We start from the raw sequence: 24,953 nt of genomic DNA on the forward strand, positions 1-24,953 counted from the left end.
GGAAGCCCACGGAGGCTCCTGAGTGAGGTTTTGCTCACACTGACAAACTGTGTGGAATAAGCTGGAGGAAAATGATTGGTGGGGAGAGTCTAAGGAAAAGACAGACTTGTCAGGGAGCCATTACAACAGCTGAGGGCGGCCAGGTGCGGTGGCTCATGCCTGTAATCCCAGCACTTTGGGAGGCCAAGGCGGGCGGATCACCTGAGGTCGAGAGTTCAAGACCAGCCTGACCAACATGGAGAAACCCCATCTCTACTAAAAATACAAAATTAGTCGGGCATGGTGGCACATGCCTGTAATCCCAGCTACTAGGGAGGCTGAGGCAGGAGAATAGCGTGGAACCTGGGAGGCGGAGGTTGCAGTGAGCCGAGATTGTGCCATTGCACTCCAGCCTCGGCAACAAGAGCAAAACTCCGTCTGAAAAAAAAAAAAAAAAAAATAGCTGAGGACAAGTGTGACCATGGCCTGTGGAAGAGCTAGATGGCAATACGTTGTCTCTGATGTGAAATCTCTGGTGTCAAAGCCCTGGTGGACTATTTTCCCCCATTCAGATATCCAAAGGCTTTCCATCAAGAGAAGAGAGAGGCAAGAATAGATTAGGCTATTTTCATAGGGTTCCCAAGACTAAGCGAGCAGTATGAAGTCCAGAACCCTCACCCCCTGTCCTGGAGCTGCTCCATTCAAGGTCTAGGAAAATCCAAAGACAGAGAAGGGGAAAATCTTAGATGGAAGGGAATGAGCATTAGCAATTTTTGTTGTTGTTGTTTTTGAAATGGAGTTTCACTCTTGTTGCCCAGACTGGAGTGCAGTGGCATGGTCTTGGTTCACTGCAACCTCCGCCTCCCAGGTTCCAGCTATTCTCGTGCCTCAGCCTCCCAAGTGGCTGGGATTACAAGCGCCCGCCACCATGCCTGGCTAATTTTTGTATTTTTAGTAGAGTCAGGGTTTCACCATGTTGACCAGGCTGGTCTTGAACTCCTGATCTCAGGTGATCCACCCACCTTGGTCTCCCAAAGTGCTGGGATTACAGGCATGAGCCACTGCACCCGGACTTTTAGCAGGTTTAAAAAATACTCTTCTGTATGCCAAGATTTCAAGTTAGTGTTTAAGATGCATTATCTTCTTTATTATATTAAATAATATAGTCTGAGTTAGAGACGATGTTCATCCCTTTTACAGAAGAAACACCCTGGAGAATCTGAGGTCTTAAGGTCACACAACTAGGAAGTGGCTGGATCTGTATCTGGCTCCCAAACTCCTGCTTTTTGCAGTACACCTCTCCTTCCTGGGACTTTCTTTCCTGTTACAGATCACCCGGGTTTCCTTCCTTCTCCTCCCTTCCTCATGTAGCCACCTCTTTCAACTGCCTGGCTTGCCTTGAATCTGCTGCATCATCTTGGCCTTCCTCTTCCCAGTTCTTCCTCCATGCTCCTAATCCACTTGCCCCTACAGCACACCCACCCCTTCACTCTCTGTTTGTCTCAGCTCCCTGTTTATCAAACACCATGTGGCTGCAGGGGTTGGGGGGGTTGAGAGCTGGCTCACTCAAGGTTCCAATTGTGTTGGACCCTAAAATACACCCCATCGAGGGCCCACACACAAGCAAGATGCCTTAAGACTTCATGCAGTTGGCCATGACTCCCCTCCCCCAGCTTGTGATGTACCCTACAACTCCAAGGCAGCACTCCTGATTGTCTACACTGAGCAGGGACCATTCTTTGGTTTGCCCTTCCTCAAAGTCTGTCTCCTCTGTAGGATGGTCCCTCCACGTGGTGAGAGTAGCTGGGAAGAGTAACAACCATTAATTTTATTTTATTTTATTTTTTGAGACAAGGTCTTGCTCTGTCATCCATGCTGGAGTGCAGTGGTGCTATCTCGGCTCACTGCAACCTCCACCTCCCAAGTTCAAGTGATTCTCCTGCCTTAGCCTCCTGAGTAGCTGGGATTACAGGCATGCACCACCATGCCCAGCTAATTTTCGTACTTTTAGTAGAGACGGGGTTTCACCATGTTGGCCAGACTGGTTTTGAACTCCTGGCCTCATGTGATCCTCCTGCCTCTGCCTCCTAAAGTGCTGGGATTACAGGTGTGAGCTACCACACCTGGCCACAATCATTGATATTAAAAGAAATTTAGGAGCGCCAGGGCAGAGGTAAGGGATACCAAAGGAGAGCAGAGATTCTTCCTTCTTGGTCCTCAACCATCTTGAGGATGGAATTCCCTCGAGGCTGCCATCTGGGGTCCCATGGAAGAAATGGGGAAGGGAAGGTTAATCTCACACAGGAAGGCCCTGGACAAGCTGGGGTAGTTCTCACCATGTCCTTGCCAGAGGAGCATGGAAAGTACTGGAAGGTGAACTTTCTCACTCAGGGTGTGGGGAATCCCAAAGGCTCCAGAACTTTGGAATCAAACAAATCTGGGCATGAATTTCAACTCTCTCACTTCTTGGCAATGTGGCTTCAACAAATTTCTTGACCTCTCTGAGCCTCTGTTTTCTCCCATTTCTCTGTGAAATGGGGCTCATAATATCCACTTACTGGGTTATTGTGAGGGTCAAGGAGCCCACCTTTGAAAGGTACTCTAGAGGCCCCATAAGTGGGAACGCCATCTTTCCAACATGAGCATGGGGAGGCAAGGCCATTGATAAACTGCCAGTAATGCCCAACGCGAGTGTTTCCGGAAGACGTGAAGGGCTCCAGGTGAATCCTCACCCAGACAGAGCTCTGCCAGCCATCAGAACTAGGACCACGGGAGGTGGTGAACAAGGCAGGCTGGGCAGGTTTCCACGGTGCCAGGTCAAGCAGGCAGTCTTTAGGGGCAGCGACTGGCCTGTTGCCCTCTGGGGGCACTCTCTCCCCACTAGGCCCATGTCCATCCCATAGACCAAGGAGGAGGTGGAAAAGTGCAAGACAGGGGTAAGCTGGCTGGAGAACCAAGCAATGGAGAAAGGGCAAGGGAGGAGGCTGGAGGGGAAGCGAGGGCCCAGGCAGGCACGGGGTGGGGCTGGGAGAGGGGCCCAGGGCAGGAGGGCGGGAGAAAGCCTGGGAGGGAAAGCGCGACCAGGGAGGGAGGAGGGACAGGGAAGGAGGCCGGCGGCGCTGACACAGCCTCGATGTGTGGAACGGGCTGGGGTTTGGCCCACAGGTCAGGCGTCTGGCAGTATTATGGGATGGAGAGGCCTTAGGAGACAGGGAGAGTATTATGGGCTGGAACAGCCTTAGGAGACTGGGGAATATTATGGGCTGGTGAGGCCCGGCTCCAACTGGAGGCGGGAGGAAGGGGTGCGGGGCGGGAAGGGGGGGGGTGGTGGTGGAAGGGAGTATTATGGGCTGGAGGCCTCCTGCGACCAGAGGCAAGAGTATTATGGGCTGGCAAGGCCTTCGGTGGCCAGAGGGGGGAGCAGCGGGGGATGGCACCGGCTGCATGTGACTGAGGGGGGGCCAAGTTGGGGGGGGTAGTGAGTGGGGGTGGGGGAGCTTATTATGGGATAGCTCTTTGTACCTACTGCGGGGACTGCTTCTCCAGAAGATATTATGGGATGTCGTGTGTGGGAGGGGGAGTGGGGCTGGGGGGATTATTATGGGATGGTGGTGCAGAATGGGGAGGGCCTGAGGAGCTCTTCTCCAGCCCCCCCCCCCCACCTCCTCAACCCTTACTCGCCTACCATCCTTTCTAAGGTCACCCTCCTCTCTCAGAAGCCCCAAGGGGAACACCTGAAACCCATCTCCCTACACACACAGAGTTTGGGCACCTCAACCCATCCCAGGCATCTCCCCTAACTAGCAGACACCTCCGGGGTGCTGAGGGGAAAAGTAGCCCCTGGCGAATGGGGAGAAAGCCCTAAAGCAGCGTGGTCGTGGTCAGTGGATCACACCTCCCACCTGCACAACGGCCTCCTCTGCACCCTAGCCCCTTATACCACCCTCCTTCCCCTTCTCCCTGCATCCCACAAAGTGGGGGCCCTGGATCCTTCTCCCCTCCCCCCTCCCCTCCATTTCCTCTCCAGCTCCCTCCACAGCCGTAACCAGTAAAACAGGCGGCCAGCTATTATGGGATGGCTGCTCCCAGCAGCTCTGCAGGGAGGGGGCGGTCACCGCGGAATGTCTCTTGTGGGTGGCTATTATGGGATGGCCGCCTCTCTTTTTTTGGGGGGGTAAGGCTAGCGAGGAGGATTATTATGGGATGTGCCCTGCACAGCTGGGTGGGGCTGTCCAGGAGAGGTGAAGCTCTAGGGAGGGGTGGGGAGGGGGAGGGAAGGAAGAGGGAGGGAAGGAGCTGGGGACGGCAGGGTGAGCCCTGGAGTCGGACCTGAGGCCTGGCAGGAGTAAGTGGCTGGAGAGGTTTCTTTGGTGACAGCTGTTTGAAGGGGCCCCTGAGGCAGGCTCCAGCGAGCCAAATCTGAACCCTGGACACCTGGGTCCGTTGAACAGCTTATGCGATACAGGGTTACCCTGTGAGTCCGTCGGCTGCAGTGCTGCGCTGCAAGTGAGAACTGAGAGGTTCTGGCCGGTGGCATACCAAAGGGAGTAGTACTCCTAGATGGCAATAGTACCCATCTTCCTTCCATCTTTGTCTTCCTGGGTTTGAGCCCGGGGACCATAGCTCAGGTTGGGGGGTTGTGCATGGGGCGCTTTGCTACCTTGCAGTCACACTCAAAGAACAGAGAGGCTAGGTTGCCTCCTGAGATACAAACACCTGGCATGTCACCCCCAAGCCCCACGTAATCTGCATCCTGTCTAGCCTTTGGAGTGTACTGTCACTGTGGCTTTTCTTCCCTCTGTTGTCTCCCAAAATCCCCTCTTCTGACAGAGCAGGAGAACACTGTGGCCCCTTGGACCTCTTATAAACAGAGTTTTTCAGGTTCACGCAAAACAGAGGTGTAAGGAGAGGAGTTATAGAGCAAATGCGAAAAACTCCGTGACCGACCCACTCTGAGTGTTATTCTAGGTTCTTCTGTACCATGGGATGAAAACAGAACTCTAACTGGCTAGAGAGGCTGCCCTCCTGGGTGCGTTAATTAGGAGATTATCCCACCCTTAGTCTCCCTGGGCCAATCATGCTAGTGGTTTATTTATAATTTATCTGGGAGGGTAGCATGGGGCTAGAGGAGGGAGGGGAAGCGTAGAAGCATAAGGACCAAAAAGCAACACACCAGCACACACCTCCGAGCCCTTTCTGGAACTCAAGAAGAGAGGAAGGGATTTTAACTTTCTCCTTGTTGTGGTGTCAGGGAGAGGTGGGGAACAAGAGCAGCAAAGGAAGAAGTGGGTAGAACCTACAGGAATAGGGACACAGGGTGATAGTGGACAAAGGATATATGGATAAATAAAATGTGGATATTTTTAGTCACGGGCAGGAGGCTGTGACTACCCAGTTAAACACTCTCTTACTGGTTTATATGGACAGATGACTGTGGAAATGAGCGTATGGGTATGGGCAGATGGAGATACTGCAGAGGGGAATTTGAGGCCCAGAGACAGACTGAATCCCCTGGAGAAATGAGGGTAGAAGAGGGTACAAGAGGCATCTGGCAGCCCTCTGTAGGAAGGAGAAACTTCCCTGAAAGGAGGTGTCCCCACATCATGATATCTGAAAAGAGCTGCCTCCTCACTGCCCGTTGTGGAACACAAGTTTCATTCTTAGTACTCAGAATAAGTATGGGAGAGGGCTTGGGTAAGTAAATGGGGCCCAGTCTTGATGTCAAGAGCATTTAACTAGGGAAACTGGAAGACTTGCAGAACGGAGGAGAATGGCCCGCTTGCCACAATGAGTACAGTAAGAGGGTGGGCCAAGGAGCTGAAGGGAAGGTTGGAAAAAGAAAACACCTACTTCAAAGGTGACAGAGGGAGCTTTTGACAGGACCTGATGTCTTTGATGCCGAAAACTCCAGTCCTAAGATGAGAGTTAAATGTGGAATGCTAGTGGGTTTACAAAGTCAGCCAGGAGCTAGTGGAAGACCTGTCTGCGTCTCTGGTGTTCTGCTCAGGACCAGAGGGATTGTAATTCCCTGAGGCAAGCTCTTGCCTTCCCTGAACTTGTTTCTTTGTGCCAGTTCTCCAGTCCCTTGGATCCTAGAGAAGGGGAAAGCCATCTGGCCAGGACTTCCTCTAGGGAAATGAGATGAGAAGGGTAATGCAGAGATGGCATGAGGTTCATCCCACTCACTACTGGTTAGGAAGGGCCCTTTCTACAAGGAAGTTCCAGTTTCTTTTCAACTCGTCCCACTTCCATAGGTCTTGAACCCATGCAAAAAAGGCAAATGAGCAGAGGGAGACGTTATCCTTGGCCTGGGGTCAGGGCAGCAAGGCAGTGGTGCTGGGACATTGGTTTTCACTCAGGCCTGAATCCCTGGGCTTCAGGAAGAGGGAAAAGTGACAGGCTGATGGGCTCAGGTTTTCTGAGGGCCAAAGGGTTTTCAGATTGGGCTCTTTCCTGAGTCAGGAAGATCACTGGAGTCCAGGAGTTCACAGTGAAACCCCGTCTCTACAATAAATTTAAAATTTAGCTAGGTGTGGTAGTGTGTGCCTGTGGTTCCAGCTACAGGTAGGAGGCTGAGGTGGGAGGATTACTTGAGTCCAGGATGTTGAGGCTGCAGTGAGCTGTGATTGCGCCACTGAGACCCTATCTCTCAAAACAAAACAAAACAAAATTGGGTTTTTTCAACTTCTAGGGTTGCGTCCATAGGGTGGCTGGAGGGTAGGCATAATAAGGGAAGGGGATGGTATATGCTGGAGGGCTACCTTGGGGCATAATTCAATGTAGGCCTCCTGGAATGTTGACTCTTTTTTTTTTTTTTTTTCTGAGACTGTCTCGCCTGTTGCCCAGGCTGTAGTGTAATGGTGCAATCTCAGCTTCCTGCAACCTCCACCTCCTGGGTTCAAGCAATTCTCCTGCTTCAGCCCTTGAGTAGCTACGATTACAGGCGTGTGCCACCACATCAGGCTTTTGCATGTTTAGTAGAGATGGGGTTTCACCATTTTGGCCAGGTTGGTCTTGAACTTCTGACCTTGTGATCCACCTGCCTTGGCCTCCCAAAGTGCTGGAATTACAGGCATGAGCCACCGTGCCCCGCTGGAATATTGACTTCTATACAGGCGGGAAGATGGGGAACATTACACAACTAAAAGATTTTTTTTTTTGAAGTGGAGAATGGGGCCCCAACAAGATGAGGATGGAGGCCATTGGAGGTATTATGAGACTTCAGGATATAAAATGGGAAAGTGCCTGAAAAATATGGGACATCAAGGATAAGGAGGATTTGGTGTTCAAGAATGGGAGAAACAATGCTGGCATATTGTGGAGTCTCTTAAGAAGGAAGGACATGAACATATTATAGGATTTCAGTATTAGGAACACTGGATGGATGAACTTGCTTTCCAATAAAAATCCCCTAGTAAGTAGGGAACAGATAGGAGATCATGTTGACTATGGTCTATATCCATAAATCCTTTAAGTATCATCTTCCAGCCTCTGGAAGGACCACGATAAATCTTACTGGGATATGTTCTCTCTTGGGACCAGGGGGATTTTATTTGCTGTAACAGGAAATTGGGAAATAGTGCTCAGCAGTTCTCCCTTGGCACCATTCTGTCTGTCGTGTATCATAGTTTGCTTGGTTGCTTATGCTTTTTGAAGCGAGGCCCCCTGGTCTTCCTTGTTTCTCCATGGTGCGCAGCTCCGCCTTGCTAGGTACTCTGTCAACATAGGTTGAATGAACATGAGCAGTGGTGAGTAGGGGGAGGGCAGGCCTCTACTCTCGGTGTGTATAGAGAAGGATCCTGAGTTCACATCATGATGCCATGTCCATTCGCCGGAGTGGCCTGCAGGTGTTGGTGAAAGGTCCCTGACCTGGGGGTGTGGTGAGGGAGAGGATTGCTAGAATGTTGAGAGATAGTCTTTGGATGGGAGTTGGTAATTATTATGGGATGTTGTAGGGTGAATTAGACTTCATGTAAATGTTTCATCTGTCAGCTTGGTATTTTGGTTGGTTGGTGTTCTTCAAAACTTAGGAGCTGGAGGTAAGCATCTGGAAAATACTTGGATTTTGGTGGGACTAAGTGGGGCCCTAGGTGGGCTTCTAGCCCCCAAGTGTCTGGAAATGATGGTATGAGGGAAGCTGGGGTCCCAGACATGAGGAGGCTTTTTGCCAGGATACTGCTTTGGCCCAGAAAGGGATTAAGGTGTGTGCAAGTGGGGGCGGGGACAGGGAAGCGTGGGTAGCCTGCCTGGCCCTCCCTGTTTTGGGTGTTAGAATAGACTGACAGCGCCTGGAGATGGGGGTGGGAAGAATATGAATATTATGGGATGCCTGGCTCAAAGGGTATAGGGGTGGTGGAGTGGAGATGAAGCATTATGGGATGTGACACTGGGTTGTGTTGGGAGTATTACGGTATGTTTGGTTGACCACGGGCTCCTTGCAATTATTATGGGATGTCAGGATGTGGGTAGGAGAGTAAAATTATTATGGGATAGCTTTCCAGTGTCAGAGGAAAAGAGATTAGATGTCCATCTGTGGGGCGACAGTAGGGCTGTTGATCATTACGGGTTATCTTTTTGATAGAGGAGGGGTACTTACTATAGGCTGTGGAGCTAGAAGAGGGAAGGGTGGGGGTGACGTGAGCCTCTAGACCCTAGCCTGCAGGGACTGAGGGCAGCCCTAGGGGGTTAGTTATTACGGGATGTCAGTATAGAAAGTGGGAGACTGATTATTATGGGATGTGTGTGGGAGGAGGCCGAGTGTCCGTTGTTGTAGTATGGGGGGGGGGGGGGTTTCAGACTATTATGGGGGGTTGAACTGGGGGGGGATGAAGGATGGTTATTATGGGATGTCTGTGGGGGATGGGGCTGAGTATTATGGGATATGAGGCATAAGTGCTGGGAGGGGTGCTTATTATGGGATGGCCATGGGGAGAGAGAGGTGAATTATTATGGGATGTTAGCATTAGGGCCAAGAGTGAAGAAGTTGGCAAAGGATGGCTATTATGGGATGTCTAAGAGGGTTAGTTGCAAAAGGTCTGCAATATTATGTCAGCAGCCCCTGACATATGTGTATGAAATGTTGGGGGGCAGGGTGTATGTGTGTGTGTTTTGGGGGGATGTCCGTGTGTATTATGGGATGGCCAGGAGGTGGGCGGTTGCCCAGGTGACACGCGCGCGCGCGCTCGAAGGGGGCGTGGCCAGTGGTTGCCTGAGCGACGAGGGGGCGGGGGTTGCCCGGGAGACCTGGGGAGGAGGGTGGCGGTAGTGGAAGGGGGGGTTGGAGTTGGTTGAGGTTATTATGGGCTGTCCGTGGGGGGGCGGGGCCTGTGCGGTGGGATTTCCCGGCCGGTGTTTCAGGCCCTTTAAGAGGCGACGCCGGAGCCGGAGCCATTTTCCCCCCTTCGGCCGCGGCGAGGAGGAGCTGGAGCGGGAGTGACACTGAGCCGGACCCAGCGCGACCTGCGGCGGCTCCGGGGTGAGGATAGCGCCGGGTTCCCAAAGAGACGCCCCTCACGGCCCGACCAGCCCCGAGGGTCTTCCCGTCACCCGCCCCTTCCTTAGGCGTCTCCGGACCCGCGGACCGCCCCTTGCCCAGAGGAGCCGACCCTTCCTTTCCTGGCCTGCAGGGCGCCCGGCCTCCTCCCTAGCACCCGCCCTAACCCTGCCGGAGTCTTGCTCCCCGCGACCCCCGCCTCCGGCTTGGTCTCCCACAATGCCCGGCGCCCACCCCCTCGCCCTTTGATCACTTGCCCCCCTGGGACACGTGGCCCGGCCCCCTTCCCGGTGGGACGCTTTCGCCCCCCGGTCCCTGCCTCCGGCCCCCCGCAGCGCCCGAGCCTCCACGCCCCCTCGTCCCCGCAGCTCTTGAGGAGAACCTGAGTTGTCCCAGAGGACAGCCTTTGGAGAGCTGCCCTGTCTGGGGACTGGCCCCTCCCTGGGCGCAGGGAGGCGCCCCCCCACCCCCAAGTGACCTTGTGTCCCAGAGCGCTTCGCCGCCTGCCGCCTCCCCTGGCCCCCCCGTGCCGCTGCCACTCGGACCCCCTCCCCCGTCACACCCCGCTCGGTCCAGCCCGGCGTCTCCCCTCCCCGCGCTTGCACCAGCCTGCCCTCGGAGGCGTCGCTCCCTCGCTCCGTGGGGGCGCCTGCCGGGGAGCCGGCTTCCGGGCTGCCCCCAAGGAGTGTGGAACTAAGTTCAGCCTGAGCGGTTCGGGTGCCCTGCTAGGGTGGCTGGGGTGGGGGGCGGAAAGAGCGGGTGGGTGTGGGGGAGGGGGACAGTGCGCGTCACTGACTGTTCTCTGTTTCTCCCCCCTCCCCCGCACAGTGACTCGGGCCAGTGTAGAGGGCCCCAGGCCGCCGGCAGGAGCAGCTGGGCCAATTCCCTGGCCGGGAGCGGAAGGGGATGGCGTCGGGCCTGGGCTCCCCGTCCCCCTGCTCGGCGGGCAGTGAGGAGGAGGATATGGATGCACTTTTGAACACCAGCCTGCCCCCACCCCACCCAGGTAACATCTTCCCCAAGGGCCCAGGGCGGGAAGGAGGCATCTGGGGCTCTCCCGAGTGACTGCTCTGGTGAGGCAGGACTGTGTTGCTCGGCTGTCTCTGTGCAGAGCCGGAGCCGGAGGTGGAGGGCATCCGAAGGGAGTGGTTCCCTTCTGCGGAGCTCTAGTGTGAGGGGGGTGGAAGCCATGTGCCTCCTGGGCACCGCGGACGGAGATGCCAGCTTGCTGCACTCTGTCTTGAGGAATGCTCTGCAGTTCCCAGTTGAGGGAGCTCTCTGGGCTGGCAGGCATTACCTTGTGTGTGGGTCCTCGGAGGAATGCAGGTAGCTGGGACCCCTGGAGGCTTGTGGTGGCGGCGGAGGGGGGCATTGAGGATTCTATTTGAAAGACCAGCCCGGCATCTGTGCTAGTAGGATCCTGTGGTTGCCGCTGTGGAAAAGAAAGAGGGAGTGCTGGTTACACTCTATCTGATTATTTTTAGCTTCTGATCAGTTACCGGTTTTCTGTGCTGTCTCAGCTGTGTGAAGTTTGAATCGCGCTCCTCAGCAGGATCTGGAGTGCTTTTAGCCAGGCAGATTGCTGGAATGTTTTGAGTGGGGAAGTGATGGGGGCTCGGGAAGGATGTAATAGCCTAGTGAAGAGGGGCAAAAGAAGGGAGGGCATCTCTCTTCTCTTGGTGAGTGGACATAATTTTGGCTTTTTTCCTACTGGCTTCTGTCTCTATGAGGTAGCCTGGGGTTTAGGCTAGCAGTGTGAAGCGTCTGTGTAGGTGTGCTAGGGGTTGTTCTATCTGTGTTTTGGGGTTGCTCCATGAACTGGCCAAACCCGTATGGTTATAACTACATTGCCTGATTGGGGGAGCCCTTGTCTATCCTCAAATGATGGTTGATGTCATGTTCCTAAGCAGATGTCTTTCTCTTCTGTGTCCTTTTTCAGAGCCCCTAGCTAAGTCATCTACTTGTTTCCTTGACCTTCATGTTTTCTAGTTTCATTTTTTTTTTTTCTATGTGTCATTTCTTCATTCCTTCTGCTTCTACTTTTCTTCTCATTTTGGAGCCTGCTGATCCTGTTTTTGTTTCTCATCCAGCATCATTCACTTCTGCCTTCTCTCTTCTTAGCTTCAGTGGAAGTTGAGGTGGTCTGGGAGAGATGCTTTCACATTTGGTACTTTTTAAGTTGGAAGTCTTGACTTCAACCTGAGGCCATTTAGGAGAGGGGTTAGTGTTGTCATGGAGTCTTGGCTGTTGGGATGAGAAACTTGGTTTCATCCTTGTGTAGGGTAGAGGGGCAGATTTCCATGCCCTTGCCCAAGGTGAGGGCAGGGTGGTGGTGCTGGTAAGGGGACCCCGTCCTTCTGAAAGGGGCATGAGAAACAGTAGTGCTGCCTAGACATTGTGGGTTCCACATCTTGGCCTCCCATTGTCCCCTTGGGCTGGGGCTGCCTTTCATGTTGACTGGGAGCTGTGCAGGAGCTGTGAACTCTGTCCTGAGCTGTAGCATGACCCACTTTTTCCACTTGCCACACCCCATTCCTGTCCCTTTCCCAAATCTTCCTCTATATCTCAGTCAGTTTGTTGTTTGCCATTTCAGCATATTATTTGCCTGAGAAGTTTGGGGGTTCCATGTGCATGGAAGGATGTCCCCTTTGCCTCTATGGGTTATCTTTATCTCCACTTCCAGCTTTTATGGGGGTGGTGAGATATAGCTAGCTGATGGGGATTGGGGGTTGACTTGGGGATTGTTGGGGAAAAGCCCTGAAGAAAATGATTCTGGTGAAATCCGGGCTGGTGTTCCATTCCCAAGGGGGAATGGGAGGGGCTTTCTTGTGCCTGGTCTTATTCTGGGCTGAGAAGCAGGGAGGCTGATGGTGCTTTGTCCAGCCTAATGTCTCATTCCCTAGTGTCTGTCTAGCTCAAGAAGTGGGGAGCCAGAGACATTTTAGGGCTAATTTTGGGGGTTAAGAGCTAAGAGCATGTCAGGGATTGAAGGAGGGATATTACTTTCTTTTTTATTTTTGAGACGGGGTCTCACTCTGTCACCCAGGTTGGAGTGCAGTGGCACGATCTTGGCTCACTGCAACCTCCACCTCCCTGGCTCATGGGATTCTCCTGCTTCAGCCTCCTGAGTAGCTGGGATTACAGGCACCCACCACTATGCCCGACTAATTTTTGTGTTTTTAGTAGAAATGGGGTTTCACCATGTTGGCCAAGCTAGTTTCGAACTCCTGATCTCAAATGATCTGCCCGCCTCAGCCTCCCAAAGTTCTGGGATTACAGGCATGAGCCACTGCACCCGGCCGGGATGTTATCTTCTACCACTGTCTGGGTCCTGCTCCTTTTTTTTGTGCAGACATTCCCATATTTGTTGGATAGGACTCTGGGTGGGGGGGGTGAGGAAGCTGAGCTTCAGAGGCTTCTTGTGGGCCTCCATTCCTCAAACTAAATCTTTTGGGTATCAGAAATTTGGGGAGAAGGTTGTATGTCCTGACCACAGGTCCACTGAGCCTTTGTTAAATCTCAGCTCTGATGATTGAAAAAATAATTGTGATCGAGGGAGTAATCGAGTTCTTCCCTTAGTATTACCTTCGTGTTTGTCTCACTCTCCTTGGGTTTCTTTGCTTAGGACATTAGGGTGGCCTCTTGTGAACCGTGTCATCCCAGAGTAGGTGGCATTTGGACTTGGGGCCAGGTAATAATTTGGGGAGGCTTCTGTGAGGGCAGTCTCCCCCCGCCCCACCTCTGTCAACCCCGCCCCCCCATCAACCCCGCCCCCTCCCCTGCCACTTCCTGTCTGTCCTATGTTGGCAGCTGGGTGCCCTGGACTGGCTTCTGCGGTCAGGAGCCATTTTCCCTCTCCTCAGTGGGTGAGGCACTCCCTTCTTCTCTCCACTCCTTTCTCTACCCCCCCCCCCAACTTGGGCGGGGGTGGCTTGGAAAGAGGGAGAGAGAGGAGGGAGGAGGGAGTCTGGTGTGAATGTCTGTTACAAAGGAAGCTGCCTCCTGGCCTTCTGTGTGCCCCTTCCCACCTATCCTTGCCCAGGAGCTTTCAGTATTACCCCAGGCTTTGTGTGTGCTTCCAGCCAGGGGAGGAGGTGGAGCCAGATGGGAGGAGGATTGCTGGGGGGCGGGTGCAGGGGGAGATGGTGACAGCTGGGCTGATTTGGGCCCCTAGGGAGAAGAGGCTGCTGACCCAGGAGAAGCTGAGGAGGAACATTAGGGTTGGAGATGGGGAAAGGAAATTGTATTTTAGGAGTGGGCATGAGATTGGTCTGGCACCTGAACCTAGGACTTAGAGGTTCTGGTTAATTTGAGCAGTGATGATTTCAAAGTGGTTGGAGAAGGATGTGGTTTCCGAGACCCCTGAACTGATCCTGTTCTGGGAAGGTATATTGTATAGTTTTTGTTTTCTGAGTAGGATCTTTCATTCTCATTCCCTAGTTTATAGAATACTTGGTGGCCAGTTATAGGAGGCCTAAATCTAGTTGTCTTACATGGTGAACTCTAAGCAGCTCAGTTCAGCTGTGCTGGTGAACATCTAGAGGATTGCTGGTAGGAATTGGGAGAGAGGAGGCAGGGGTCTGGACAGCTGCCCGAGGTGGGCCTGGTCTGGCCTGGCAGGCCTATTTTGGGTATATACAGCTCTCTCTTTGTCTGTTTTTGTCCTGGGTATCAGCTTCCTTCTGTACAGAGTATAGCAGTTCTCTTCAGAGGAATCTGGGACAAGAGGTGGGGAATAAAGTCTAAAGCCTCTGGATTAGGGCCTAACCTTTTGCTATTGATCTTTTTCCCTGCCTACCACTCTTTGCCAAATACATGTAGAAAATGAAGAGGACCCAGAAGAGGATTTGTCAGAAACAGAGACTCCAAAGCTCAAGAAGAAGAAAAAGCCTAAGAAACCTCGGGACCCTAAAATCCCTAAGAGCAAGCGCCAAAAAAAGGAGGTGAGTGGGTGACTGAATGTTACGGGGAACCAGAAGAAGAAGGGAGGAGCTCTGAGAAGGGTTGAAGGGCTGAGGGCATTTGTTTCTTTCTTAGGAGTGGTGGGCCAGGTTCTGGGGATGAGCCTCAGGGCTGTCCTGAGGTCAGCATGTGTGTAGCATGTGTGTGTCTGTCTCCCTCTCCCCCCCTTTCCTTGCTCCAGCGTATGCTCTTATGCCGGCAGCTGGGGGACAGCTCTGGGGAGGGGCCAGAGTTTGTGGAGGAGGAGGAAGAGGTGGCTCTGCGCTCAGACAGTGAGGGCAGCGACTATACCCCTGGTAAGAAGAAGAAGAAGAAGCTTGGACCTAAGAAAGAGAAGAAGAGCAAATCCAAGCGGAAGGAGGAGGAGGAGGAGGATGACGATGATGATGATTCAAAGGTGCCTGGACCTGCATCCTCTTCTTTGTACAGTTAAACTTTTGTCCTTTTGTTTCTTAGACATCCTACTGCCCTTTAGAACACTTTCTTTTCTTTTCCTTTTAACTCTGTTACTCTGGTTTTTCAGTACAAATTTGTTTAGCAGGTGTGGGCACTAGGTGGCAGGTGCTTGACTTTGCTCTTTCTGCAGGAGCCTAAATCATCTGCTCAGCTCCTGGAAGACTGGGGCATGGAAGACATTGACCATGTGTTCTCAGAGGAGGATTATCGAACCCTCACCAACTACAAGGCCTTCAGCCAGTTTGTCAGGTAAAACAGGAGGGGCTTGCGGAAGGGGGAGGAGAGTCTTTCTATTATCTCTTCTTTCTTCTCTTTCTTTCTTTTATTCTTTTTTTTTTTTTTTTTTTTTGAGAGGGAGTCTCGCGCTGTCGCCCAGGCAGGAGTGCAGTGGCCGGATCTCGGCTCACTGCAAGCTCCGCCTCCCGGGTTTGCGCCATTCTCCTGCCTCAGCCTCCCGAGTAGCTGGGACTACAGGCGCCCGCCACCTCGCCCGGCTAGTTTTTTGTATTTTTTAGTAGAGACGGGGTTTCACTGTGTTAGCCAGGATGGTCTCGATCTCCTGACCTCGTGATCCGCCCGTCTCGGCCTCCCAAAGTGCTGGGATTACAGGCTTGAGCCACTGCGCCTGGCCTCTTTTATTCTTAAACATTTTCCTCTGCTCTTCTCCATTTCTCCACCAGACCCCTCATTGCTGCAAAAAATCCCAAGATTGCTGTCTCCAAGATGATGATGGTTTTGGGTGCAAAATGGCGGGAGTTCAGTACCAACAATCCCTTCAAAGGCAGTTCTGGGGCATCAGTGGCAGCTGCGGCAGCAGCAGCGGTGGCTGTGGTGGAGAGCATGGTGACAGCCACTGAGGTTGCACCACCACCTCCCCCTGTGGAGGTGCCTATCCGCAAGGCCAAGACCAAGGAGGGCAAAGGTGAAATGGGGTTCAAATGGGAGTGGGGGTGTCTAGTGTGGGCTTAAGATGTCAAAGACAGAGCATGGGAATGGTGTTCTGTCAGCCCTAAGGTAGGAGATAGGAGGGAGGAGTGAGTCTTGAATTTTGGAGGGAAGTTTGGGCATCTGAATGTGGGGAAGATCTTTTCCCATCTTTGGTGATGTGGTATTTTATATATTTGGATGTATCCTGATTTTAGGTCCCAATGCTCGGAGGAAGCCCAAGGGCAGCCCTCGTGTACCTGATGCCAAGAAGCCTAAACCCAAGAAAGTAGCTCCCCTGAAAATCAAGCTGGGAGGTTTTGGTTCCAAGCGTAAGAGATCCTCGGTGAGAGCCCAGCCCATCACTTTACAGAGGGTGCCATGTATACTAGAAAGGATGTGACCTTGTATCAGGACCTGTCCTTCATAGTAGGCACATAAGAATGTGGGGAGTTGCCCACAGAACAGGATGAGACTCGGCTCCCTGTATAACAGTGCTTGCTGGGATTCTGGTATCCTCAGTGAGAGAGCACTCCCTTGTCTGCCACTCTTTCCTTCCCCTTGGCTTGAATGTCTAACCTTATTCTTTTTCATCCTGTCAGAGTGAGGATGATGACTTAGATGTGGAATCTGACTTCGATGATGCCAGTATCAATAGCTATTCTGTTTCTGATGGTTCCACCAGCCGTAGTAGCCGCAGCCGCAAGAAACTCCGAACCACTAAAAAGAAAAAGAAAGGTGTGTTTCTCTTCTGTATATTTGTGATGGGATGAGGTGGGAGTGATTGGGGAAGAATCTCCCTAAGGAGATAGGGGTTGGGGGTGGGGGGAGGTAGTTTTTTTCTAATAACTGGGCTTTCCCTCTTCCTTGCCCAGGCGAGGAGGAGGTGACTGCTGTGGATGGTTATGAGACAGACCACCAGGACTATTGCGAGGTGTGCCAGCAAGGCGGTGAGATCATCCTGTGTGATACCTGTCCCCGAGCTTACCACATGGTTTGCCTGGATCCCGACATGGAGAAGGCTCCTGAGGGCAAGTGGAGCTGCCCACACTGCGTGAGTGTCTGGCCATTGTGGCCCCTTGGAACTCATGAGAAGAAGGGTGGGACAGTAAAGCTCTTTGGGGCCTGGATGGAAATGGAAATGCTGGTGCTGCGGGTTGTGAGCTTTGGGAAGCATTCAAAGGAATGATGGGTACTGGCTTCAGACTTCGGTGGGTGGGTGGGGGTAATAATCTGAATCTGTGGTCGTTTACTGCAGGAGAAGGAAGGCATCCAGTGGGAAGCTAAAGAGGACAATTCGGAGGGTGAGGAGATCCTGGAAGAGGTTGGGGGAGACCTCGAAGAGGAGGATGACCACCATATGGAATTCTGTCGGGTCTGCAAGGATGGTGGGGAGCTGCTCTGCTGTGATACCTGTCCTTCTTCCTACCATATCCACTGCCTGAATCCCCCACTTCCAGAGATCCCCAACGGTGAATGGCTCTGTCCCCGTTGTACGGTGAGTGACTGATCTCAGCCAGGGCAAAAGATGTGGAAAGTGTAGTCTTTTCTATGTAGGGTATTGTGAAGCTGGGGTGCGGGAGAGGAACTGTGAGCTTTTCAACTCTGAGAAAGGTATTTTCCTTTATCCTATAGTGTTGGGATACTTTTGTCCTGGGAAAATGTAGGACTGACTTCAAACAGAGGAGTTGATGTTTTGCCAGCTCTCTGAAGAGGAGATGAAGCAATGTTCTTCTAGCTGAGAACATGTGTCTCTGTGTTGACACCCTGCCTCAGGGTCTTGGTAGCTTACAATGTTTTTAATTTTTTTGTTAAAAAACTTTTTTTTTGGAGACAGGGTCTCACTCTGTCATCCAGGCTAGAGTGCAGTGGTGCAGTCATAGCTCATTGCAACCTCCAACTCTTGAGCTCAAGTGATCCTCCTATCTCAGCCTCTTGCTGAGTAGCTAGGAGTACTGGTGCATGCCACCACATCCAGCTAATTAAAAAAAAAAAATCTTTGTAGAGACAGGGTCTCACTATGTTGCCTAGGCTGGTCTTGAACTCCTGCTCTGAAATTATTCTGCTCCCTTGTCCTTCCTAAGTGCTGGCATTACAGGTGTGTACCACCGTGCCAGCCAGTTTAGAATGTTTAATAGGGCCACTTACTGCTTTTAGATTGCTTAAGGGAGGAATTCTGTGCTTTAAGTCTTGTTGATTTCCTGATTCTTTTGGCTGCTTATTGAAGTCTTAACTACTGGCTTTGTTAAGCAGATAGGAATGATAGTGGCACGGAAATCCTGGATGATGTCCAGAAATGGAGAGAGAATTGTATCACAGGTTAGGATTAGATAGGTATCTAATCCAGAAGTGGGAAATCCAAAATACTTCTGGTCCCAAGCATTTCACATGAGGGGTCCTCAACCTGTATTCTCTCCCTGGAGGAGTCCTGGGATTAGATTTTATTTGAAATGAGATCTTTTTTTTTTTTGAGACGGAGTTTCTCTCTGTCCTGTCCCCTAGGCTGGAATGCAGTGGGGCAGTCTTGGCTCATTACAACCTCTGCCTCCCAGGTTCAAGTGATTCTCCTGCCTCAGCCCTCCGAGTAGCTGGAACTACAGGCGCGTGCCACAATGCCCAGCTAATTTTTGTATTTTTAGTAGAGACGGGGTTTCACCATGTTAGCCAGGATGGTCTCGATCTCTTGACCTCGTCATCTGCCCACCTTGGCCTCCCGAAGTGCTGGGATTACAGGCATGAGCCACTGCTCCAGGCCTGAAATGAGATCTTAATCGTCCTTTGATAAAGTTGAGACTGTGGGCTGTCCCTTCTCCCATGGTTATGATTTGAGATTAAGTTGTCTCTTTTTCCCTCAGTGTCCAGCTCTGAAGGGCAAAGTGCAGAAGATCCTAATCTGGAAGTGGGGTCAGCCACCATCTCCCACACCAGTGCCTCGGCCTCCAGATGCTGATCCCAACACGCCCTCCCCAAAGCCCTTGGAGGGGCGGCCAGAGCGGCAGTTCTTTGTGAAATGGCAAGGCATGTCTTACTGGCACTGCTCCTGGGTTTCTGAACTGCAGGTAAGTTGAGGATAGGCTGGAGATGTAGGGGCTACGATGAATAGGATAGTGATAAAAGAGCCTTGTGGATAGAAAGAATGAACACAGCTTCTTGGTGGCTGATTTTCTCTTTCCGCTTCAAGCTGGAGCTGCACTGTCAGGTGATGTTCCGAAACTATCAGCGGAAGAATGATATGGATGAGCCACCTTCTGGGGACTTTGGTGGTGATGAAGAAAAAAGCCGAAAACGAAAAAACAAGGACCCTAAATTTGCAGAGATGGAGGAACGCTTCTATCGCTATGGGATAAAACCTGAGTGGATGATGATCCACCGAATCCTCAACCACAGGTACCAGCTGGGCACATGGGAGATAGGCAGTCTCCATGGGAGATTCCCGCTGAAGGGATTGGGAAAATGGATGTCACCGGCAACTTAGATTTGGAAGACACTGGTTTTTTTTTTTTGAGACAGAGTCTCAGTCGCCCAGGCTGGAGTGCAGTGGTGTGATCTTGGCTCAGTGCAACCTCTGCCTCCCAGGTTCAAGTGATTCTCCTGCCTCAGCCTCCTGAGAAGCTGGGACTACAGGCGCGAGCCACCACTCCCAGCTAATTTTTTGTATTTTTAGTAGAGACGGGGTTTCACCATGTTGGCCAGGATGGTCTGGATCTCTTGACCTCAGGTGAAAGTGCTGGGATTACAGGCGTGAGCCACCATACTTGGTTGTTTGTTTTTTTGAGATGGAGTCTTGCTCTGTTACCCAGGCGGGAGTGTAGTGGTGCAACCTTGGCTTGCTGCAACCTCGGTCTCCTGGGCTCACGTGAATCTCCTGCTTCAGCCTCCCTAGTAACTAGGTATAGGCACCTGCCACCATACCCAGCTAATTTTTGTACTCTTAGTAGAGACAGGGTTTCACTATGTTGGCCAGACTGGTCTTGAACTCCTAACCTCAGGTGATCTGCCTGCCTTGGCCTCCCTAAGTTCTGGGATTAACACACATGAGCCACCATGCTTTATTTTGAGACAAAGTCTAGCTCTGTTGCCCAGGTTTGAGTGCAGTGTCGTGATCACTGCTCACAGCAGTCCCAAACTCCTGGGCTCAAGCAAGCTACCTGCCTCAGTTTCCCAAAACGTTGGGATTACAGGTGGGAGCTACTGCGCCTGACACTTTATGTTATTTATTTATTTATTTATTTAATTATTGTGGTTTTTTTTGAGACGGACATGTTGCCCAGGCTGGAGTGCAGTGGCGCGATCTCAGCTCACTGCAAGCTCTGCCTCCCGCATTCACGCCATTCTCCTGCCTCAGCCTCCCAAGTAGCTGGGACTACAGGCGATCGCCACCACGCCTGGCTAATTTTTTTTTTTTTTTTTTTTTTTTTAGTAGAGACGGGGTTTCACTGTGTTAGCCAGGATGGTCTCAATTTCCTGACCTCGTGATCCGCCCGCCTCATCCTCCCAAAGTGCTGGGATTACAGGCATGAGGCATCGCGTGTGGCCTATTTATTTATTTTTTGAGACAGAGTCTCGCTCTGTGGCCCAGCCTGGAGTGCAGTGACATGATCTAAGCTCACTGCAACCTCCGCCTCTCAGGCTCAAGTGATTCTCTGCCTCAGTCTCCGGAGTAGCTCTGATTACAGGCGTGTGCCACCGTGCCTGGCTAATTTTTTTTTTTTTTTTTTGAGACGGAGCCTCGCGCTGTGTCACCCAGGCTGGAGTGCAGTGGCGCGATCTCGGCTCACTGCAAGCTCCGCCTCCCAGGTTCACGCCATTCTCCTGCCTCAGCCTCCGAGTAGCTGGGACTACAGGCGCCCGCCACCACGCCCGGCTAGTTTTTTGTATTTTTAGTAGAGACGGGGTTTCACCATGTTAGCCAGGATGGTCTCGATCTCCTGACCTCGTGATCCACCCGCCTCGGCCTCCCAAAGTGCTGGGATTACAGGCTTGAGCCACCGCGCCCGGCTAATTTTTTTTTTTTTTGAGATGGAGTCTCTTTCTGTTACCCAGGTTGGAGTGCAGTGCTGCAATCTCAGCTTGATGCAACCTCCACCTCCTGGGTTCAAGCAATTCTTCTGCCTCAGCCTCCTGAGTAGCTGGGATTACAGGCATGCACCACCACGCCTTGCTAATTTTTGTATTTTTAGTAGAGACGGGGTTTTACCATATTGGCCAGGCTGATCTTGAACTCCTGACCTTGTGATCCACCTGCCTCAGCCTTCCAAAGTGCTGGGATTACAGGCATGAGCCACTGTGCCTGGCTTGACGCCTGGTTAATTTTTTTTGGTAGAGACGGGGTTTTGCCATGTTGGCCTGGCTGGTCTTGATCTCCTGGCCTCAAGTGATCTGCCTGCCTTGGCTTCCCAAAGTGCTGGGATTACAGGTGTGAGCCACTGCACCTGGCCAACACTCTATGTTAATTATTAACTGACTGAATTCTGGTGTTTGAGTGTAACTAGGAAAGTATAAATTGGAGATAATTTTTGGTCAAAGACTGGTATAGTAGAGGCTCTGAAAACGTGTGATCTGTGGCATACCTAGAGGTCTGGTGTGGAACATACGGTATTGCTGGGTTTTGAGAGCAAGTGAGGAGGGTTGCTTTTTCTGGCTCTGAGGGTTTTTTCTCCTTGACTTGCAGCGTGGACAAGAAGGGCCATGTCCACTACTTGATCAAGTGGCGGGACTTACCTTATGATCAGGCTTCTTGGGAGAGTGAGGATGTGGAGATCCAGGATTACGACCTGTTCAAGCAGAGCTATTGGAATCACAGGTGAGTGATTTTGGGTGAGGAATAGAGTTATTTCTTTTTTTTTTCTTTCTTTTTTTTTTTAATATGGAGCCTCGCTTTGTCACTAGGCTATAGTGCAGTGGCATGATCTTGGCTGACTGCAACCTTTGACTCCCTGGTTCAAACGATTCTTCTGCCTTAGCCTCCTGAGTAGCTGGGATTATATGCATATACCACCACACCCAACTAATTTTTTTTTTTTTTTTTTTTTAGACGAAGTCTTGCTCTTGTCCCCCAGGCTGGAGTGCAATGGTGCGATCTCGGTTCACTGCAACCTCCGCCTCCCGGGTTCAAGCAATTCTCCTGCCTCATAGCTGAGATTACAGGTGTCTGCCACCACGCCTGGCTAATTTTTGTATTTTTAGTAGGGACGGGGTTTCACCATGTTGGCCAGGCTGGTCTCAATCTCCTGACCTTAGGTGACCTGCCTGCCTCAGCCTCCCAAAGTGTTGGGATTACAGGTGTGAGCCTCTGTGCCTGGGCAAGTTGTTTCTTCTATAGAAAAGGACTTTGGGCAGCTGCGTGACGTCTTTCTTCTTTAGGGAGTTAATGAGGGGTGAGGAAGGCCGACCAGGCAAGAAGCTCAAGAAGGTGAAGCTTCGAAAGTTGGAGAGACCTCCAGAAACGCCAACAGTTGATGTGAGTCGGAGTGGAAGGGACTGGAGGGTAGATTGTTGGGTAGGACAGTGTATCTTTGCTGCAGTCTAATGATGGTACTCTTAGGTAATGAAAAGATCACTTCAAGTCTGCTTCCCCACTTCTCCACGTCTCTATATATCAGAAAGCACTGGGATTACTTTCTTCTTTTGTCATCAGAAAAAAAAAGGAGGTGTATTTTGAATGACTGAAGAAGTGTTATCTAGGGGGGAGGGGTCACATAGCCTAGCTTTTATGAACTTACATTGGAATCTGGCTTAATTCAGGCTCAGTTCCTCTGGGTTTTGTTTGTACAGTGTAATTTGAGGGTGATTAAAGTTAAAAAGATTCATCTAACAGGGACATACATTATTTACCTGGTAGATCCTGACTAGTAGAATTATTGTATTGGTAGGGAGTCTGTGATGTGTTTTTCCTCAGTGATATGTAGGACCAAAATCAGATCTGTCTGGTTAAGCCCTGTTTCCTGGAGGACCCTAAAGTAAACATGAAATTGCAGTAATTATAGGGGATCTCTTCCCTCAGAATTTTTGTAGCTTTTCCCCGGGAGGATCCGTGAAGACTAGAGAGGAGGAAGCAGCTGCTGTATTAGGGGAGGAAGGGAGTTCCTTGCCAGCTCTTGACTTCTCTGTTTCATCCTTCAGCCAACAGTGAAGTATGAGCGACAGCCAGAGTACCTGGATGCTACAGGTGGAACCCTGCACCCCTATCAAATGGAGGGTCTGAATTGGTTGCGTTTCTCCTGGGCTCAGGGCACTGACACCATCTTGGCTGATGAGATGGGCCTTGGGAAAACTGTACAGACAGCAGTCTTCCTCTATTCCCTTTACAAGGAGGTAAGGAAATCTGGGGCTGATAGTTTTTTTGTGTGGATATTTTGTGTTTGAAACCTTCACTTACACTCTGAGTAGAGAGATAAAGGAATAAAAAAATTGGTCTCTGACCTTCAAGAACACTATGGATAATAAATAAACACATGTGTTTAATAGATAGTAGATAAATGTGATAGTGGATAAACATACGTACGCAGCAGAAGATTTGAGGGTGTGGAGCCCTGGGTAGGATTAGCATTGGGTCCGTAGAGTCTCAGTTCTAGGGGAATGATTATGTGTTGAGGGAAGTAGAATTACGAGTAGAATTAGTATGGAAAGACTTGGCTGTACGCAGTGGCTCACACCCGTAATCCCAGCACTGGGAGCCTGAGGTGGGTGGATCATCTGAGGTCGGGAGTTTTGACACCAGCCTGACCAACATGGTGAAACCCCGTCTCTACTAAAAATACAAAGTTAGCCGGGCGTGGTGGCGCATGCCTGTAATCCCAGCTACTTGGGAGGCTGAGGCAGGAGAATCACTTAAACCCGGGAGGCGGAGGTTGCAGTGAGCTGAGATTGCACCATTGCACTCCAGCCTGGGCAACAAGAGTGAAACTCCGTCTCAGGAAAAAAGTATAGAAAGACTTAATGGGAGAGATAAGACTTGTAGTTATGGTGGGACCTTGTCTTTTTGGAAAGGCACAGGCTGGGCATGTGTATGGAGAAAGGTGAGAACAGGAGCAGGAGCGCAGGTGTCAGTCCTTGGCTCGGCTTGAGGGGACAGCAGGGTGCTGGGTATTCACTGGGGTTGCAGTGTGCGGGGGCCCTCAGTCCTGACTTTCCTCTTCTTCCTCAAAGGGTCATTCCAAAGGCCCCTTCCTAGTGAGTGCCCCTCTTTCTACCATCATCAACTGGGAGCGGGAGTTTGAAATGTGGGCTCCAGACATGTATGTTGTAACCTATGTGGGTGACAAGGACAGCCGTGCCATCATCCGAGAGAATGAGTTCTCCTTTGAAGACAATGCTATTCGTGGCGGCAAGAAGGCCTCCCGCATGAAGGTATCTCAGGGCAGGGAAGCCACCCTAGAGAAAGAGTTGCGGCTTCTGGCTTAGTTTACCTCCTTATGATCTGGTCCTTGGTGAGGCAAAAGGGTAATCCTGGGAGGAGGAAAACATTCCGTCAGTCCCCGGGTTGTGATTACATGAGAGAAGGTGACTAGTAGTGACCAAGTTGCCTTCATGTGCAGAAAGAGGCATCTGTGAAATTCCATGTGCTGCTGACATCCTATGAATTGATCACCATTGACATGGCTATCTTGGGCTCTATTGATTGGGCCTGCCTCATCGTGGATGAAGCCCATAGGCTGAAGAACAATCAGTCTAAGGTGAGGGCTGAGGGAGGGATGTTGGAGCCCTGACTTTGAGTTTTTTCTAGTACTCCCAGTTTGTTAAGGGGAAGACTTGCAGGTGGAGAGGAGAGAGAAAAATTGTCTCTGCCTTCTTTCCTTGTATGTGACAGCCCTTGGTGGCCAGGCCTTTAAAAAGAATGTGAGGAGTGGGATGCTTAACTATTGGGCAGTGAAAAACTTGAAATTTGGTAGAGATTTACTAGAGCTGTGTTTTCATTGGATTTCACATTTTTCCATCTGCTTCACCAGTTCTTCCGGGTCTTGAATGGTTACTCACTCCAGCACAAGTTGTTGCTGACTGGGACTCCATTACAAAACAATCTCGAAGAGTTGTTTCATCTGCTCAACTTTCTCACCCCCGAGAGGTTCCAGTAAGTATGTGTTTATCTGTAATCGGCTCATAATTGTGCTTCTCATTCTTCCTGTTGCCCATTTCCTGT

General features: G+C 51.3%; 1 protein-coding gene across 5 annotated transcripts in view; it reads left to right on the forward strand.

The window, feature by feature from the left end:
• Window positions 1–9,277: 9,277 nt before the first annotated feature.
• The window catches only part of CHD4 (chromodomain helicase DNA binding protein 4), a 38,980-nt gene continuing 23,304 nt past the window's right edge, over window positions 9,278–24,953 (forward strand). For 3 of the 5 annotated variants that reach the window (XM_025403100.1, XM_025403101.1, XM_025403102.1), the window contains exons 1-18: window positions 9,278–9,454; window positions 10,301–10,478; window positions 14,294–14,415; window positions 14,616–14,831; window positions 15,021–15,139; window positions 15,571–15,812; window positions 16,033–16,160; window positions 16,417–16,552; window positions 16,690–16,868; window positions 17,073–17,312; window positions 18,670–18,873; window positions 18,996–19,201; window positions 21,486–21,617; window positions 22,178–22,274; window positions 22,937–23,128; window positions 23,963–24,163; window positions 24,352–24,489; window positions 24,763–24,884. In XM_025403100.1, the coding sequence (XP_025258885.1) occupies window positions 10,379–10,478; window positions 14,294–14,415; window positions 14,616–14,831; window positions 15,021–15,139; window positions 15,571–15,812; window positions 16,033–16,160; window positions 16,417–16,552; window positions 16,690–16,868; window positions 17,073–17,312; window positions 18,670–18,873; window positions 18,996–19,201; window positions 21,486–21,617; window positions 22,178–22,274; window positions 22,937–23,128; window positions 23,963–24,163; window positions 24,352–24,489; window positions 24,763–24,884 (2,774 nt within the window). In that variant the 5' untranslated portion in view covers window positions 9,278–9,454; window positions 10,301–10,378. The remainder of the gene's footprint in view (window positions 9,455–10,300; window positions 10,479–14,293; window positions 14,416–14,615; window positions 14,832–15,020; window positions 15,140–15,570; window positions 15,813–16,032; window positions 16,161–16,416; window positions 16,553–16,689; window positions 16,869–17,072; window positions 17,313–18,669; window positions 18,874–18,995; window positions 19,202–21,485; window positions 21,618–22,177; window positions 22,275–22,936; window positions 23,129–23,962; window positions 24,164–24,351; window positions 24,490–24,762; window positions 24,885–24,953) is intronic. The other 2 variants (XM_025403104.1, XM_025403103.1) reach the window with 2 other exon arrangements.

This window comes from Theropithecus gelada, chromosome 11 (genome assembly GCF_003255815.1).
Source record: "Theropithecus gelada isolate Dixy chromosome 11, Tgel_1.0, whole genome shotgun sequence".
In the NCBI taxonomy this organism is placed as follows: domain Eukaryota; kingdom Metazoa; phylum Chordata; class Mammalia; order Primates; family Cercopithecidae; genus Theropithecus; species Theropithecus gelada.